At 50.8% G+C, this 16,985-nt stretch overlaps 7 protein-coding genes across 7 annotated transcripts; 2 read left to right on the forward strand and 5 right to left on the reverse strand.

The window, feature by feature from the left end:
• Positions 1-16: 16 nt before the first annotated feature.
• COCVIDRAFT_90342 (hypothetical protein) lies at positions 17-1,511 on the reverse strand (the record flags this gene model as incomplete). Its single annotated transcript, XM_014704543.1, has 6 exons — positions 17-785; positions 838-955; positions 1,006-1,218; positions 1,267-1,346; positions 1,397-1,407; positions 1,458-1,511. 6 exons carry the CDS (start codon positions 1,509-1,511, stop codon positions 17-19), a joined length of 1,245 nt encoding a protein of 414 aa, XP_014560029.1.
• Positions 1,512-1,820: 309 nt separating this feature from the next.
• Positions 1,821-3,964, reverse strand: COCVIDRAFT_34776 (hypothetical protein; the record flags this gene model as incomplete). The annotated part of the gene is made up of 6 exons (XM_014704544.1): positions 1,821-1,838; positions 1,893-2,182; positions 2,247-2,676; positions 2,727-2,767; positions 3,590-3,767; positions 3,884-3,964. 6 exons carry the CDS (start codon positions 3,962-3,964, stop codon positions 1,821-1,823), a joined length of 1,038 nt encoding a protein of 345 aa, XP_014560030.1.
• A 723-nt stretch (positions 3,965-4,687) lies between these two features.
• COCVIDRAFT_34777 (hypothetical protein) lies at positions 4,688-5,341 on the reverse strand (the record flags this gene model as incomplete). Its single annotated transcript, XM_014704545.1, has 2 exons — positions 4,688-4,995; positions 5,035-5,341. 2 exons carry the CDS (start codon positions 5,339-5,341, stop codon positions 4,688-4,690), a joined length of 615 nt encoding a protein of 204 aa, XP_014560031.1.
• Positions 5,342-6,836: 1,495 nt separating this feature from the next.
• COCVIDRAFT_90145 (hypothetical protein) lies at positions 6,837-8,899 on the forward strand (the record flags this gene model as incomplete). The annotated part of the gene is made up of 4 exons (XM_014704546.1): positions 6,837-6,885; positions 6,980-7,179; positions 7,235-7,710; positions 7,771-8,899. The coding sequence occupies 4 exons, from the start codon at positions 6,837-6,839 to the stop codon at positions 8,897-8,899; spliced, it is 1,854 nt and encodes a 617-aa protein (XP_014560032.1).
• Positions 8,900-9,704: 805 nt separating this feature from the next.
• On the reverse strand, positions 9,705-10,262 carry COCVIDRAFT_90110 (hypothetical protein; the record flags this gene model as incomplete). The annotated part of the gene is made up of 1 exon (XM_014704547.1): positions 9,705-10,262. A coding segment is annotated over one exon (558 nt), but the record flags the coding sequence as incomplete, so codon positions are not given.
• A 3,025-nt stretch (positions 10,263-13,287) lies between these two features.
• On the forward strand, positions 13,288-14,343 carry COCVIDRAFT_90177 (hypothetical protein; the record flags this gene model as incomplete). Its single annotated transcript, XM_014704548.1, has 1 exon — positions 13,288-14,343. The coding sequence occupies one exon, from the start codon at positions 13,288-13,290 to the stop codon at positions 14,341-14,343; it is 1,056 nt and encodes a 351-aa protein (XP_014560034.1).
• Positions 14,344-15,072: 729 nt separating this feature from the next.
• COCVIDRAFT_23685 (hypothetical protein) lies at positions 15,073-16,612 on the reverse strand (the record flags this gene model as incomplete). The annotated part of the gene is made up of 4 exons (XM_014704514.1): positions 15,073-15,526; positions 15,580-16,255; positions 16,305-16,440; positions 16,493-16,612. 4 exons carry the CDS (start codon positions 16,610-16,612, stop codon positions 15,073-15,075), a joined length of 1,386 nt encoding a protein of 461 aa, XP_014560000.1.
• Positions 16,613-16,985: the final 373 nt, after the last annotated feature.

Here is a 16,985-nt window from a genome sequence, read left to right on the forward strand (position 1 = left end):
TAATACACTCAACCAACTACACCGCCTTAGCCTCAAACCTGTCGACATCCGGCGGGTCTACTAAATCCCTCACATACCGTACAACGGTAACCTCACTCGCATTCATAAGCGCAAGATGCCTCTTCTTCTGCGCCTCGGCTTGCTCCTCAGTCCTCACCTTACCCGCACTCGCCGCAACCCTCTCGTCATATTCTTGCATGCGGGTCAAGCACGTCGCTGTTGTTTTGGTGAGTATGGATTGCATGGAAGCGAGTACTTTCTGGCAGGCGCGGGCGAGGGGGAGGTCGGTGGCGGAGACCGAGTCCGGGGAGCGCCAGCTGGGGGTGGAGTGGAGGGGGGAGTCGGGGGTTGAGGCTAAGTGGACGGCTTCGATGAGGCGGGGGATGGTGAGGGCGGCGAACATGTCGCCGGTGCCTGAGAAGAAGAGGGGGAGTTGGGGCGTGTCGATGCGGAAGAGGCGGGGTTTGTGGTCAGAGGTTGCGGTTGAGCCGATGATAGTTAGGTTTTCAATGTCGTCCGAGTCGGAGGTGAGAGGGGTTTGTTGGGACTTGGGGAGGTTCTCCCAGGTTGAGGGATGGGAGGTTGCTGCATCGTGGGCTTGGGTGTTTGAAGGGGTGTGGGTTCCTGTGCCGGCTTTTGATACTGGTCTCGAGGACACTGTTTGGTTGTCGCGGGTCAAGCGGAGCGATGTTATGATAACGTGTGGGACTTGGTATTTCGTGTGGAGTACCTGGATTGCAGCTGCGAGAGACTTGAGGTCGGTGATTGGAGTCTCAGAGAGTAGTCTGTAGGTCTTGTTAGCCGTGATTTCTATTGTGACCTTCCACGCGCACGCACTCGGCCTCGAACTGGTTGGGTAGGATCAGATCTGCCTCACGCAGCAATGCCTTGTACTCTGGTACCTCGTCCTCAGGTATGTATAGCTTGCCGTTGTCTCCCATGACCGGGTCAAGCACTGTCCTCGTCAGTCGTCGCTTCATACCATGTTGTTTAACATCCACCCACCCCAGAAGAAGCTGCCAGGCTTTGTACCCGCATTGAACTTGATATCCCTTCCAATCGTTCCTATCGCTTGTACGGCCTCGGCACTGGGCATATATCCTGTTAGGAGCACGTCGAAGTTGTTAAGGTTGGATTGGCGGAGGCCTTCGTAAAGCTCGAGAATCTCGCCAGCCGACGTTTTCGTGCCTTTGATTTGTTTATACGCCGTGTGATTGCCTGTTCGTTAGTCAGTTTGTACCCAAGACACCAACGACTGACACATACTGTAGTGTACGGTATTGATCGCAGAAACGTCGCACCCTAGTGACTGCATAACAAAGGTCGCCATCTTGTTGCCCACATAGCTTAGCTTGCAGTCAGTCGAATGCGCAATCCGTCGCAACATGCAACTCACCCGTGGACTACCTGTCGCATGTTAGCTACAAGCACCATAGCTTTGCGCCCATTCCTCTTACATGGCTGGCGATTGCGAGAACTCGCGTATCCGGAATCAGAGTGTCAGAAGCCATTTTCACAAGTAATAGTTGCAAGTAGTCAGGGCAAGAGGACGTATGCGCAGGTGGGGTATTTGTTCATGTACTATCGATTTCCGTATCTGAAATTCCGCGGGTATGACGCGACTCGCATGGTGGGGCGGCAACCTTCCTTTAGTTTCCAAAGCGCAGAACACCGCTTGCAGATGCCCATTCACGCCAGTGTCGCATGCCATAATCATGAAGCTATTAGACGCTCGACGCACATCAAAGCCATTGCGCCACTTATTCCCTACATCTATTCTGAAAACATGCCGCTCGTATGTCAATAAAATCGTGGTTCGTTTAGTCTTCGTCACCAATCTGTGCACGCTAGTTAGCATCATGATTGTGAAGCATGGAAAAAATATCTCTTACCTTGGGTGCGAGGTAAAACCTGAGGTAGCTTTGCTCTTGTAGGCCATACTCGACAAGCAGAGGGACTTCGCTGGACAGGCAGAGCTTGACCTGATCCGACAGGCCACTAGCCTTGCAGAAGTTGGTCAAATACTTGAGCGAGAAAGTAAGGGCAACAGGCTCGGTCATGTCGATCGTGACAGACTCGCCTGGCTTGTCTAAGCTGGGGTTTTGCTTGAGGATGACAGAGCCGGAGCCGATGTCACCAGAGCAGGCAAACTTGACACCGTCTTTTGAGCACTCAATTGAGACTAAATCCACGTTAGTTCTGCCAACAGTATTTACTCATGTCGTCACGAGTCACGTAGGACATACCTGACTCTGACAATGCACCCAAATCTCTGCAAATGCGCTGGAACTCGGCTGAGGGCATCGATATGGTCGCAGCATAGTCTGTGTCGGGGATACCAAGGTGCTCCTGGTCAATGTCCATAAGCTTGATATCGTACTCGCTAATTCGCGAGCTGGTCTTTGTCTCAAAGACAAGGTTGACAACGTCGGGAGCATCCTCGGCCTTGATAGTGAGGATGTCTTCGTTTCCAGCAGCACGGAGCACCTTTGTGAGCGAGCCCAGGTTGATACCAAGGGCAATGTTACGGTCGCAGCGGAAGGGCGAGAAGGCGTCCGACTTGAGCATCATGGACACGAGGGCGACGTGCGAGTTGTCCATGGCTTGGAGCGCAATGCCCATGTCATTGCAGTCGAAGTTGCAGTCTTGGACAAGGTCCTTGATAGCATCGACAACCTAGTACGCGGTTAGAAGGGCTTTTGACTTTTTTGACTAGGGAAACATACCTTCTTCAAGGTGTTTGCCTGTTCTAAGCGTGCCTCAAGCACTGCAAATTGTTAGCTTCGTTCAGTTGTCATGGGAAAAGAGACTTACTCTTGGATTTGGGATATGATTAGGTGAGAAGGTAGTGCTGGAGGGTATCGTAAACGTCGTGCAAGAAGACAAGTGCGCTCTGTTGTAGAAAGGCAACAATGGATGGAGGGGATCTCAACGCGGGAGCGCGTCAAACACACGCTAAAATATGCACAGATCACCGCATGTTAAAGAGCTGCCAAGAGTACTACGCACGCGATGAACAAACGTGGCAGCTGTCAGGAGAATGTTTAGATTCAAGGCACCATGGGTGCTTGCCATCGTTATTGCGGGAGACGCTATTCTAAGTAAGTCTTGAGTCAGTCATCTCAATGCGCAAAGTTATTGCAAACTGCACTCTATAAGTTCACAAGCTCAAACTGGTCACGTTTGAGATGAAGAATCTGAATGCTTGATTGGACGGGGTATCATGCTAAAGAAAGGCAAAATGCGGCGAGTGATATCATGAGGTATATCCTACTACAGGATGCGTCTCTCAAAGAGGTTCGTGAGGTCTTTTGTCCTCGAAGACAGCTCTGTTCTCTCCCACCCAGATGGGTTTCAAACTTGGACTTAGTTGACCTCTATCCCATTTGAGCATCTTCCTGGGCCGAACAAGTTGTTTTAAGCTACCTTCCACCTTTTTGCATCGTCGCAACCACGTATATCTTCTTCAACTTCTCGTACATTCCTGCATCCATCCCAAAGCTCTACGCCCGCACCAGGCCATAGAACAGTGTCCAAGTCAGCACAAAGCCGCTCAAACCCCCAAACACATCTCCCAACCACAAATCGCCCAGCGGACTGTAAAAGTATGCGCTAGGCTTGCCCTCCGTCTTCAGCGCAAACAGCAGCGCCGAGACGACTAGCGATGCGAGTAGGTAGAAAATGAAGCCAGCGTAGGATTCGAGGCCTAGTGTGCCAGCGGCGACGCCGAAGAGCGATGCGGTCAGACTTCGTATGTTGGAGATGACCTGTGGCGAGCGTAAGTCTGTGACTGTATCGTGCAGGGCAGAGGCGCAGCAGGATAGGCTATGTCGTATGCCAGGCGGCGGCAATGACACGGTGCCATGGCGATTGATAAGCGTACCTGGGTATTGTGCTGTACGCTGCTTGCAACGATTGGGTTGATGGCAAGCTCCCGCTCCTCGTTCAGCGCTGATGCAGCCATGATAGACAATGCGACTGGGGTGGTGTCGCGGAAGGACAAAGGTATGCTTGTAATCTCACGGACGCTCACGGACAAAATGGTGGTATGTCCGGCCGTATGCGCGTTTCGGCCGAAGAAAGGGTTTAAGCTTGGGCTCAACTGTGGCGGATATCGAGTGTTACAGATTTGTTGGGTGCTCTCAAACGACGGATTCTTGTTCCTTCTCCGATGCTAGGTATGGCCGTTGTGGTGGGATAGAGGGTGGGTTGCCGGAGTCGAGTGCTGGTAACGCCGGTGCTCCACAATTTGCCGTCTTGGTCCATGCAGGGGACCCTTGACCGTAGGGATGACTTCACAGCACTCCACTTCAACACTTCAACAATCTCAACACTGTCCAACGCGATCGTAAATGATTAAAGATGAGATTTCTGTTCTAGGTATACAAGATCTAGCAATATTGAGATGAAACTTTTGTGGTCTATATGCATACCTCCTCCACTACGCAGTTCCGACTTCAAGCATCGTCGTAAAGAAATCCGTAATCGTCAAGATACCTCAAGCAATTAGTCTCTGTCAATACCACAGGATACGTATACCTACTGGAGCATATGCAAAGGTAATAAATAGTTGTTGAGCCCCTTTGCTGTTCGGAGGTAAACCATAGCTTGTCGAAAATAAACATGATGGACCCTGGGCGACGTGACGTTGCCAATGCTCATGAATGCTTCGGCGGCCTTTGCGTAGTTAGCGTTTGGAAATCTGAGTGAAGGGAAGGGTACTTGCTGTCAAAAGCAAATGCCCAGTCAGTTCTCCTTTTTCTCTTACTGCATCCACGGCAGATTGGAGGTAGTCGATTGCTGGTACTAGTAATGCCCGTGCCTCAACATAATCTGCCCCATTTGTTCGCTCTTGAGTACCGAGTAGAGGTTGCATTGTAACTTGGGCTGGATAGGGACTGCTTTCTTCGTTGGGGTGAAGCTCATTTTCTGCTCGAGCAATGTTTGCCAGTGCTTTTTGCGCTCGTAACAGCCAATGCCGACCGATCACCGTGACTGTCAGCCAAGGGATATGAAGCTATGAGTTTAGCTTACAAGTCAGAATATCAGGGTCTTGAGGGTACAACGCCAGCAGCGTCAGCAATTGTCGTAAACACCAGTCCGCTATGTCCGGGATAGGGCCGTTATCCGCATCCGCGAATGCTACCCGCTGGACGACAGTGACCAAAGGCATTTGCCAACATTTCCGAGATTGTTCGGGGGTTGTATCAGAAATCTCAAACGAAATGGTGATGTTTCGGATGGCCGGCAGTTGATCTCGCCAGGAAGCAGGCGTAGTGTCGAGGTTTGTGTTCACTAGCTCGACAGTGGCCATGAGCATGTGGAGCATTTGGCTGTCCATAATGACGACTACGTAGACGGTGGGGTTGTCACCAAAAAGAAACCCCCAAGATGTTGTACACAGCGCTGAAGAGTGAATTTGCAAGGAAACACACTAAGAAAAGAAACTTGGAACTAATATATGCTGCAAGAAGAGGATGAGACGACTCAGAGGAAGCATATTCCACACTTGGGTTGGCCACATCTTGCAGAGATGGTGCTAGCAAAACCGGTGTTCAGCCTGCAGGATTGGACATGTTACCGGGGCTCATGGCTGTCGCCTTGTGGAAATAGTCGGATGGCGATGTGTCAGCCATATTGACGGGAGGGGATAAGGCCGGTTGTCCGGAATCTCCAGGAATGAGATCGAGGACGATGATGCAACATGTATCTTGCCATAGGTGCTTGGCCAAGGTGAGACTTGACGGGTGTAGTTCATTCATGGCAGCAAAAAGTGGCAAGCATGGTTTGTAAGCGGAGATGGCATAATCATAGCAAGGTGGTGGCAGCGTAGTCTCAGGGACATGACAGCACACCACAACGCAGTACCTGCATACAGCATGCAGCCCTATCTTATCGATTGTGTTATCGATTGAGCACAGGCGAGCTTGCATGCATGCGCGTCATTTCGCACGCAACCACCACGACTGCTCGCAGCGAGTACATAGGCCAGCCGACCAAGAGGAAAAGAAAACAGTCATGTACTCTTTGGGAATGCGAGTCGCGTACGTGCGGGGCCGGACCTTCGTACTCATCGGGAGTGGATTTCAGGCTATCCGAAAGGGACGCGTGGTCGCAGCGTCGGTAGGGCCGGCAAGCGGCATTAAGGGCGAAATGAGGCGTAGGAGGGTGAATTATTGTTTTGCATCCAAAACGAGAAGCCTGCGGCCTCAACGCTCACTCGAGTCGGGGACGAGGGAGGGCTTAGGGGGGCTAGGCAGTCTGAGCCTCAGGGTAACGCGCGCCTAGATAGGCGCATGAATGGATTGTAGACCAGGGTGTCACATGAAAAGCACGGCGGAGACGGCTAGAGGAAACGAAACCGCCCCGTGAACGGTCGAGCGGGCTGTCAGCCGGTTAGTCGCCAATCACAGGGGGCCCGTCTCCGCAAGCTGCTTCATTTCCCTTGACCGAATGGTAGAGCCAGTGTAACAAGTGTGTGGCTGTGGATGTGTGCATGTAATGTGTGTGTGTGTGCGCGCGCGGACTACTCCAGCTGCCTCTCCTTTCTACTACCTTGCTCCCTTTTCTTGTCCGTACCCATCCCCCAATGTCCCCCCTGCCATCAGACGGACAAAGTGACAGCTGCCACGATTGGATCCCACGCACCAGACCACGCGCCCTTGCCAGCGCCCTCGCCTGCGCCCGCGCCCGCACCCGCACCAGCCGTCCCAGCTATATCCATATCACCTGCCCACCCCGGGTTAGAGCCACCGCAACACCACCACCACCAGCTCACGCGCCGCCCCAAAGACCACCCGACGTCCACTCCCCCATCATGCGGTAGCGCTCCCACCATGGAGAACATTATACAGGACGACTCACCCCTCGCTCACTTGCTCCAAGGTGAGCCTCCCCTCCCCCCCACACACAGCAACCGCCACCATGATGATGATGGTTATGACAACGATGCACCCCCAGCCACTAACCGCCGCACTAGGCCAGGGCAGAGGCGGCGAAGATGACGACGATACCCTACGCCCTCCTATCCTTCGACACGCCGATACCGACGTCGACTTCCAGGGCTTTGCACCCAAAGGACCCTCTACTCTGCAATCGAGAATAAGAGACCGCCTCCCACAGCCGTTGCGCATACATGCGCGCCATGGCTCCATTTCCCGTATTCACTTGGCCTGTTCGGTGTGTTCATCTGGCTTGGCGCTTTGTGAGTCAAGACGTACTGACCCAGGTGCAGAAGGCTGTCAATTCGCGATTGAGGCGTGCAGACAATGAGCGCTTCCTCGAACACTTCCGCTACCTCATCGTCGCCTCGCAGCTGCTTGGCGAAAAGGACGGCCTGCGCGCATCATCGATATCCACCTTTGCGCCAGGCGGAAGCTCCGGCTTGCACGAGTTCAAGGTCGCCACGATAAGCCCTACCGGCGCCGCTCTGACAGGCACAACAGCATTTGCCTTGGTATGGCTAGTCCACTGGTCTCGCCGCCAGCCCACCTTTAGCTGGAGTAGGTCGGCATTTGTGGTTCTGGTCTTCGCAGTCGCTGCATCCGCCGTATATGGCTTCATGCGACGTCAATGGCTCCGGTACCTGAGGCAGGAGGCTGTCGATGGCGCATCCGCCTTGGTCGCCAACCTGCAAGCCTTTGAAGCCTCTACGTCGTCTGCGCTTGCTTTGATCCAAGAGGTAGAGCTCGTATCTCGTGGCTACAGATTGTAGGTCCTCCACGTTTCCAACCGGTTTTCCCTTATCCCCGCTCACTGGTCCCCTTCTAGAAGCTGTCCACTACCCCCAATCTCGCGCATCGAGGAAAAGGGTCAGGCCCGCCGTTGCCAACGTCTTCGTCGCAATCTCCGCGCAGCATACGCCGACATTGTCCCCTTCCTTTCCGAGCAGTGTGGAGTCTTGAAGCCACTAATTCAGGAAGATGACTTGGAAAAGTACTTTGACGTTTACGAGATCAGCAACCCGGATCTGCAAGAGGCGGCTCTCAGCTACACTCCGTCCGAGTTCGAAGACGCCGAAAGCCTGAAAGCGCTTCGCACTCTCCAATATCGATTGTCAATTCTTCGCCGAGTGTACCTGTGCTCTCTCCTTGCCATGGAGGCTGATGGTGGCACGCTGGATTTCCCACGATGGTCAACAGTAGTCGACTCTATCCTAAACACAGCCCGTCCTATCGGTCAATGGAGCGAAAAGTTCAATCGAGTGCTATTAGAAGAAGAGCAGTTTGTTTTGCCATCGCCGGCCAAGGTAGCGCCCACCCCTGGGCGGGAAAAGATTCGAAACTCAGTGCGTAAATTGTCGGGACTTTCGAGCGGAATCCGGGGTTTGCAGGCAAAGATGCAGGTATTACGGGAAGAGACGAATAAGAGCTTGGAAGATGTGGAAGATGCCAGTGATCTGGGTCATTCTCTTATGGCGCAGTACGAATCCATTGGAGCCGATCTCAAGAGTTTAGTGCAGGCTTGGGAAGCAGGGAAGAATGCGCTTGCGTTGAACATTGACCGACAGGAGCGCCGAATCTCACAAGCATCAAGCAGCGGTCTACGCTCGCCAGTTCCAAGCCTAGGTGGATTGACTGCTGTTGACGAAGGAAGTCCGTCTGATGCTCTGCGCGCTCTTAACGGCGAAACTTTGAGTCCTCGCGAGAGCGCCCCGTCCAGCGACCAGGGCAGTAACTCTGACGACGAAGTATTCGAAGCCATCGCAATCCCCAAGACGCGCGTTACCATGTCGAGAGAGGAACGGATGCAAAAGATTCAGGATGACCGCATTCGCCAAGCTACGCTTCGTGAGCAACGAGACGCAAACACCAGCATGCTGAGAGAACTGGAGTCCGTGATCAACCTGCGACCGCATCGTGCATCTGCACCTCCTGGAAGCCGAATCACTAGCATCTGAGCCCACCCACCCCTTTTTCCTTTGTGTATATTTCCATAACTCATGACAGCTCGCTCGATACCGCATCAGTTACTCTTTTTCTCTTGTTTCCTTGTTTCCCGATTTTCATATCATTTGTTTCTACCGCAGGCATGCATCTGGACCCTTTGGGCTTTTGAATCTCTTGGGCATTTATCGCGATACCATTTGCTACGGCAGCAGTCGCAGCCACAAGTCGCTTTGTGTTTTTTTTTTGGTTTTTCTTATTACATTGGGCGTTTAAGGGGGGCCGTCATGTATGTGCCAATGCATCAATCAGATCTTGAGATTGGAAAAAAAGAGAAGATACTACTAGAATAGTATGACTTGATCGTGAAAGAATCGATGTGATGATGTTTTAATTGCAAACTACTTGATTACCAAAGGAAACTTTTGTGATTTATCACTGTGAGAGTGTGGGAATGAAAGAGGAATTCTTTTCCAAGAAAAAGTCTACATGCTGACACTTTGAAAAACAACTCAAAGCGTACGAAATGCCCACCGACTCACCACTACATCACCCAACTCCTCCCTCTTTTTTTTCCCCTTTCCCCTATCCAAACCCCCCTCCACCAGAACTTTCATCCCCTCTCCCCCTCTCCCTCCCCTTCCTCCCTACCCATACCCCCATGCACCCTCCTCACATGCACCCTCAACCCATCCGACCTTGCATAAACCCTCTCACACCCCTCACTCACACACTTGTACCTTCCCTTTCCCCTCCCCGGCCCCGTGCACGCTTGCGTTTTCAGATGCCGCGTTAGATTACCGAGGGCGTGGGTGCCGGTCAGGATTGTGCCGCAGTGGTAGGGGCAGGGGATTTTGGGGGAGGTTGATGGGGGAGGGGGTTGTTCGGGTGGTATGGAGGGGGGAGGGGGTGCGTGGTGGGTAGTAGAGGAGTTTCGAGGAGATGGTTAGTATGTGGCGGAGATGGAGACGGGGGGGTTGTTACGTACTGATAGTAGGGGAGATGTGCTTGAGATGATGGAGAGTTTGCTGTAGGCGTGTGTTGGGATGTGAGAGTTGTATAGTAGGTGGTACCGGTAAAGGCCGTGCTGGAGGGTATGATTTGGTCTGGTATGGGGTGCTGGAAGCTGGTGTTGGGAGCGTAGGTTTCGTAACTGGCAGTTGCATATGCGCATGCTTGTGAGTCCCAGCGCTGAGTTCCTCCTTGGAGTTCGGATATAATGGCCATTTGTAATGGGCTTTCTGCCGAACTTGATACGGCTGAGGGTTGGTAAGATGTGCTGTTTTGGCTGCCTCTGTTGTCTGGTGACCAAGGAGGCGCATGGCCGTATGTGGATTGGTTGTACGCCATGCAAGATTGCTCGTTTTTCTGGTCTTGTATGTGTCCAAGTAATACTACATGATGGTATTTCTCTCAACCATTATAAATCCAAAGAGCGAGGTAGAGAGAATGGTGATAACCCAGTTTGTCATCCAAATCGGAGCAGCAAATCATAGGAGAAAGCGCCAACAGCCGGAGATACAAAGCTCAGGCCTTCAAGGGCTCAACGGTAGTAATACGCCACCACGTATGGCACAATCACTATAATCTCTATCCAGTCCCAGACCATTAGTAAGGCGCCCTAGCCGACAAAGAAAACACCCCTCTGCATGCGTCTGACCAGCCAACCACGATACATGCATACCGATCAGATCAATCGCCGACATGCAACTTTACGCCTCTTACACATCTACATGAACAATCGCACTTAGTAATCATTCACGGAATTATATGAACGAAAATTCTATCCCATGTGGCTGCCTAATTTCCCTTCGCTTCAAAGCGCACGGGACAGTGTGGCAGTTTGTTCAGACTGGGATGGGCCTACTCGCCAATTCATCGAGACTACCCAATTAACGAAATCATCGGTAAAGTCGGGATGTAACACGGTGCATGAGACTGTGTTGTTGTTGGTCTTGCAGTACTGGGTTTTCGCAAGCACCAGTAGACTGTGACGCAAGATACGGATGCATAGGCAGCAAGTGCGGAAACGGGAAGCTTTTGCGATTAGATGTGTTTAACAAAGAAACTATGGGAGTCATTGGTACATATGTAGATTGCCTTTCGTGCAGTGTATATCTTTTTTTTTGGAAATTGTTGTGATGTATGGTATCTTGATACATGTTTACCAATAGCCCAGCACTTTGAGTTTCTTCTCATTGCAATCATGAAACTGTTCAATGCTCACCGCCGTTTTCTCTCTTGTTATTCAAGGCAATCCAGTATCCTCCTCACCATCTTCCGCATTCACTACACATCAGTGTTGTCATGACAGCATCTCCATCCGCAACAGAACCCGTGCCGATCATCCCTTGGACTACCCATCGGAACTGGAGATATATTAAATACACAATCGGCCTTACGGGCCGGTATTGATAGAGCAAACGCTCTGTTTGTCCATACTTCGGCGACCATACCTCTGCACGCTCCCTGCACCTTTATTAGCCTGCAGCGAGCAAAGCATCGAACCAGACACTACGTCAGTACCCCTGCGTTCCTTGATCAAGGGCTCTCCTATTTGGGTTACACGAAGGGGCTAGATGTTGAGACTAGCGTCGGTTTACAATGCATGAGTCCGAAGTAGAAAGTTGGGCGGGACGGATCGTTAGCGCATCAGACCGAGTACGAGACGGATGTTTTTTTTTCTCGGTCAGAGCTTGGCAGGGACGGTTGCTACCGGTTTTTTTCTGACCGGCCCGATTGGTTTTGCTCATGCGCCGCGGTAATCTATGATGGATGGTGCTTGCATGTGGCGATGGCGATGCGGAGCGAGGATGTGAAGAGATTGCAACGCCAACTGGTTCGGTAGATAAACCGGTTTACATATTATGCTCGCTATGATCTCCCATCTCCTATGTCGCAGAGGATTTTTTATAGGAAATCAGCCTCGCATATAGCCACAGAAGAGTTCTGGTGCAGAGAAGTTCTATTTCAGATGGTTATGGGCGTGGTGTTAGATTGAAAGTATGGTCGAAACGACTATACGGTGAGGAAGTTCTTCTTATGAGAACATCAACTGAACTAGAATATGAAGCTATTGCGATTGAGGACTAGCGACTAGACTAGATCATAGACCCTGACATGGAAAGGGCCAATGCCTTTATTTGAAACTGCCGTCTTGGTCATGTTTTGCTGCGACAAAAACCTCGGCTCTTGAGTGTTCATATTCCAGAACTCTCTAGAAATGAACACTTAATACGACACTAATATATTGTTTGGTATCGAGCATATGTATAACTCACAACTTCTCGATGCAAACGCCAAGACGAGAAGAAGGAAAAGATATCACTTTTCTCCACCGAATGTTCCGTCGCACTCGATCAGATTTTGTGCCAAGGCGATCCAACCGGTTTCAATTGAACAACGTTCTTGTTTTTGCTTGAGTGTAAAAATCATGCTCATCGTTGCTATTCCCTAAGATCAAATACGGCATTCTCTTCAGCTTGTCGTGTACTTTGAGCATAGCTCCAGACTAGTTATTCATGTGAAGAAAATTTGATTTACGTCCTTCTTGAAAGTGAGAAGGATACTGGGAGAACAACATCAAGAATCAGTGGAGGGGAAACGCATGCAGACATAGCAGAAATGTTTGGTATGAATGCACGATGCAGCAATTGGTGATGCAAGGAGATGTGTTCGCTTAACCCCGATCTTATCTACGGCCGGAGAATTTTGCGGCTAACCTATGATTAGGACGCCCCGCGTCCTAGAAGCACCTCTGACGTCGGCCGAGCTTCTTCTCTTCGATGGATACAGATCCATAACTTGCAGTATATCCGTAGTAATGATGCCGTAGCTGACGAATCGGCAAGTAGACCTCTCAGCCGATCTCGAATGACGAAACGTCAACGGCAGCTAATCGAGGGCCGCATAGGTATCATTCCTTGTTACGGGTTGCCACGTTGCGCCGGCAGATCGAATATCGTCTCAGGACAGGGGCGCGATATGTTGACGTCTTCACTGCGAGCCATGTCCGAGATTTTTGCAGTCTTGTCGCCGCAGATGTAAACCTTTTTCGGACCTTCTGGGCCGGGGTTAACGGTGATAGAAGTGCACGCCCCGCTTTGAGGCTCGAAAACGTGGTAAAAGTGGGTCCGGTGCCAACGGCGTAGATCGGCGAAAGGGCAAAACACCGGGATATCCATACGGACATACCTCATACACCAGACCGTCTTTTGATGTATTACAAATGTCCAAGAAATTTTCTAGAAGGCTGAAGGAAACGAGGGTATATAAAACTTGAGCCGTGTAGCTTGTATAGTCACCAATTCAGCCAACAAATCTCATTTCACACAACTACAACACCATTTCTCAATCCCCATCTTGTGCATTTCATTTTCCATAACAAAAGCGAACGAGAAAGATGTCTTCATCATCCGACTTCCAGGGCTGGGTAGCTCACGACCCCTCTGCCGCCGATGGCAACATGAAATGGGGCGACTACACCCCTAAGAACTTCGAGTCCACAGACATTGAGATGGAAATCAGCCACTGCGGTGTCTGCGGCTCCGACATCCATACCCTCCGCTCTGGCTGGGGCCCCTCAGACTACCCTCTCGTCGTTGGTCACGAGATCATTGGCAAGGTCACTCGTGTTGGAGACGCCGTCAAGGACCTCAAGGTTGGCGACCGCGTCGGTGTTGGTGCGCAGTCCGACTGCTGTGAGAGCTGCCGTCCCTGCAAGGCCAAGCAAGAGTCCAACTGCAACAACTTTGTCATGACCTACAACGCAAAGTACAAGACTGGCGACAAGGCCCAAGGAGGCTACGCAAAGAAGTGGCGCGGACCTGCTTCTTTCGCTATCCCTATTCCCGAGGGTCTTCCTTCTGAGTACGCTGCTCCTCTCATGTGCGGTGGTGTAACTGTCTACAACCCCCTCGTTACCTACGGTGCGGGTCCAGGAAAGCGCGTCGGCGTTGTTGGCATCGGTGGTCTCGGTCACTTTGCTCTTCTTTTCGCAAAGGCCCTCGGCTGCGACGAAGTCGTTGCCATCTCCCGCTCCTCCTCCAAGAAGGCCGACGCGCTGGAGCTCGGTGCTGATAGGTTCATCGCTACCGGCGAGGACCCCGAATGGATGAACAAGAACGCTGGCGGCCTCGACATCATCATCTCCACCATCTCTGGCGGTTTCGCGCTCGACCAGTACCTCAACCTCCTCGACGTAAACGGTACTTTTGTCCAGCTCGGCGCTCCCGACGACCCACTTCCCAGCTTCTCCCCCATGGGCTTGATCTTCAAGAACTTGAAGATTGCTGGTTCTCTCATCGGTACCAGGCAGCACATTGCTGACATGTTGGAGTTGGCAAAGAAGACGAACCTCAAGGCTTGGGTCCAAGTCAGGCCCATGTCCGAGGCCAACGATGTTATCGTCGATTTTGAAAAGGGCCTCCCTAGGTACCGATATGTGCTCAAGAACTAGGTTCTCGGTATGAAAACAAGTACCGATGATGACGATACCCTGTATTTGTAGTTTAGACGATATCATATAAATAGACTTTTTAATTTCCATTTGATCAAATATGAACTTTATGGCGCAAATCTATTGAAAACACCCCTTTAGACTAGTGAAATTTCTTGTTATGGCTGATTCCAGTGACGACTATCCTATGACAACATTTTAGATATGCTATCAAATTGACGTATTCAGCATGTTACGTTAAGTACTTGTCGAAAAATACCTTTAAAAGGTCCACATTAGAATTAGGACCTGGCTAAAAGGTTGTTACATGTTACGGCAATGGCAGAACTATAGCGACTCCTGAGATGCGATATTAGGAGTAGGCAGGATATTCACTACGAAATATTAGTATGATCTATTCAAATAAAAGTGAGACCACCTATGTATTTTGAACTAGTTGTGTCGTCAAGCGTTGCTGGGATGCAGGGTCTAGCCTAGCTAACCCTTTGTTTAGCCTCTGGCATTAGCGTACACTACTTTGTTATCCGAATCAGGAAACGCGGGGTTAGAAATACTAGATCTCTAATTGTCATGGGTATAGTGTAGCTGCTTGACCAACGCACCTTTTGGCGGGGTTCCTGCACTGGGACTATCCATGGATACACTATGAGACTATTGATTCCGGGAATTTGGAACTCTTACTAAGAATAGTTGGTTTGATATTAAAAGAGATATAATAAAACTATGAAATTATACGCTTGAGATACTTGTGCGACTACTTTGGTTCGCTGGCTTCTGCTGGCCGAATCGACCCATATCCGGTGCCACAAGCGACTGCTCATCGCTATCAGTATGTCGTACTTCGTAAGTGGTCGTATATGTGATGACATCCGGATCACCTCCTTTCCTCGAACCGAACGACTTTCCTCCCTTGCTTGCTAAAGCAACATCCTCTTTCTTCATTCCGAAACTTTGATTTCCATTTCCGTAGTAAGCTGCTCGGTCGGTGGCTCTGGTTGTACCCAGGATCTTGGGAAACAATCGTACGAGTATGACGCGTAATGTTGGTAGATTGGCGCACATGATGCCGATGTTGAGCTCGAGATTTGACCAAGTGATGACGTCGACCTGATCCCATGTTGGATTACTGGAAGCGGCAAAAGTCACAAGAGATCGTAGACGAAGAACGGAGATGACGGTCACGCTGGATGTAAAATCAGTACTTGAGCTCTCTCAATGGGCATGGGCTAAACTCACAATGTACCCACGCAGAACATAATAGCTACGCTCAACTTCTTGCGCCAGGATAACTGTAGCTGAAAAACTTCCCACAAGGGTACGGCAAGCATCCAAATATCCGTGATGATGCTGATAATGGCGTTGGACCACGCAAGGGCGTTGATGTTGATGCATTGACCTTGGTGTTCTCCGTCCCATTTCCACCAGTTGTATGATATCGGCCGGCATTGGAAAATCGACGCGGTGATAAATGCGATGGCGTAAAGGCAGGTGAAGACGATAGTTGCCCAAATGATTCTCTTGATGCTCTGCTTTGGGAATATCCGCAAAAAGAAGAAAAGGAGCATGAGCTTCAATAAAGCGATGTGGAAGAAGTAGAGCACTTCCAATCCGAAAAGATACTTGGCAAACTCGGTGATCTGGTCAGGTTGGACCGTCCAAATATCTCTTCCGAGTCCGTTGGGCACGACAGCCCGGTCAATGATGATAACAGACGGTGCTCCTGAAATCAGAGCGGCGACAACGCACCAGTCGTCATACGCAAACTCGCCACCAGAGAAGAATCCTCTATAGAAGAGTCTAGTAAGACCGAAGGCAGCGGTCAAGACCGCAATGATAATGTTGGATACGCGGACACTCTCGCCTCTATAACGTATCGGAGCGTGACATACTGTCATGGTCGCATTTTTGGTCACTGCATTTCAAATTAGCGGTGCTCATAGTCACGATAAAGAAACACTCACTCAGCCCTTGCCTTAGCGTACATGTTTTATGTACACAAATCTCGACTTGGTGCTGTAATTGCATATTTTGGCATATGCAAGTTGCATCGTTCAATGCACATGATGACTTGGAGACAGCCGTGACCAGACACTCTTGCTAAATAGTTGTATTAGTAGGCGTCCTCAAGATCATCAAGGAGGGGACATACCGCGCAGTCGGGAAGCTGTTCCACTGCTAATATCAAAGCCGAGTCATCGGGAACCTGACCCTGGGCAAGTGCCAGCTGCATCCATACTAGCAACGAGAGCAGGAATTGCAGGGACTTCATTCTTTCTTTCGCCCGTACGCGACGCGAGACTGAACAAACGAACTAAGAAAGCAGACGTGTTCTAAAACAAGTCCTGACTCCGATGCTGCATGGGGGAGCGGAGAGTATTTAGTATCATGCGAGGAACCAGTCCAAGCCACTGTTCTCCAGGGGCCAGCTCTTTCGAGAAAAGTAGAAGAGAGACGAACGACTGTAGTAACGTGGCGCCATGCGAAGGAAGACGGTAACTATAGCGTAGTGGAAGGCGGGGCCTGCGCGAATCTAGTGTCTTTCACCAAGCGGCATTCTTCATCGCAATTAGAGTTCCGTTGCCGTAGAGGTAGTCCCTGCTCCACGCATGGCAGGACCTGCACTAGGTCCCACAGGCATGGAA

The sequence above is a fragment of the Bipolaris victoriae genome, assembly GCF_000527765.1.
Source record: "Bipolaris victoriae FI3 unplaced genomic scaffold scaffold_14, whole genome shotgun sequence".
In the NCBI taxonomy this organism is placed as follows: Eukaryota; Fungi; Ascomycota; class Dothideomycetes; order Pleosporales; family Pleosporaceae; genus Bipolaris; species Bipolaris victoriae.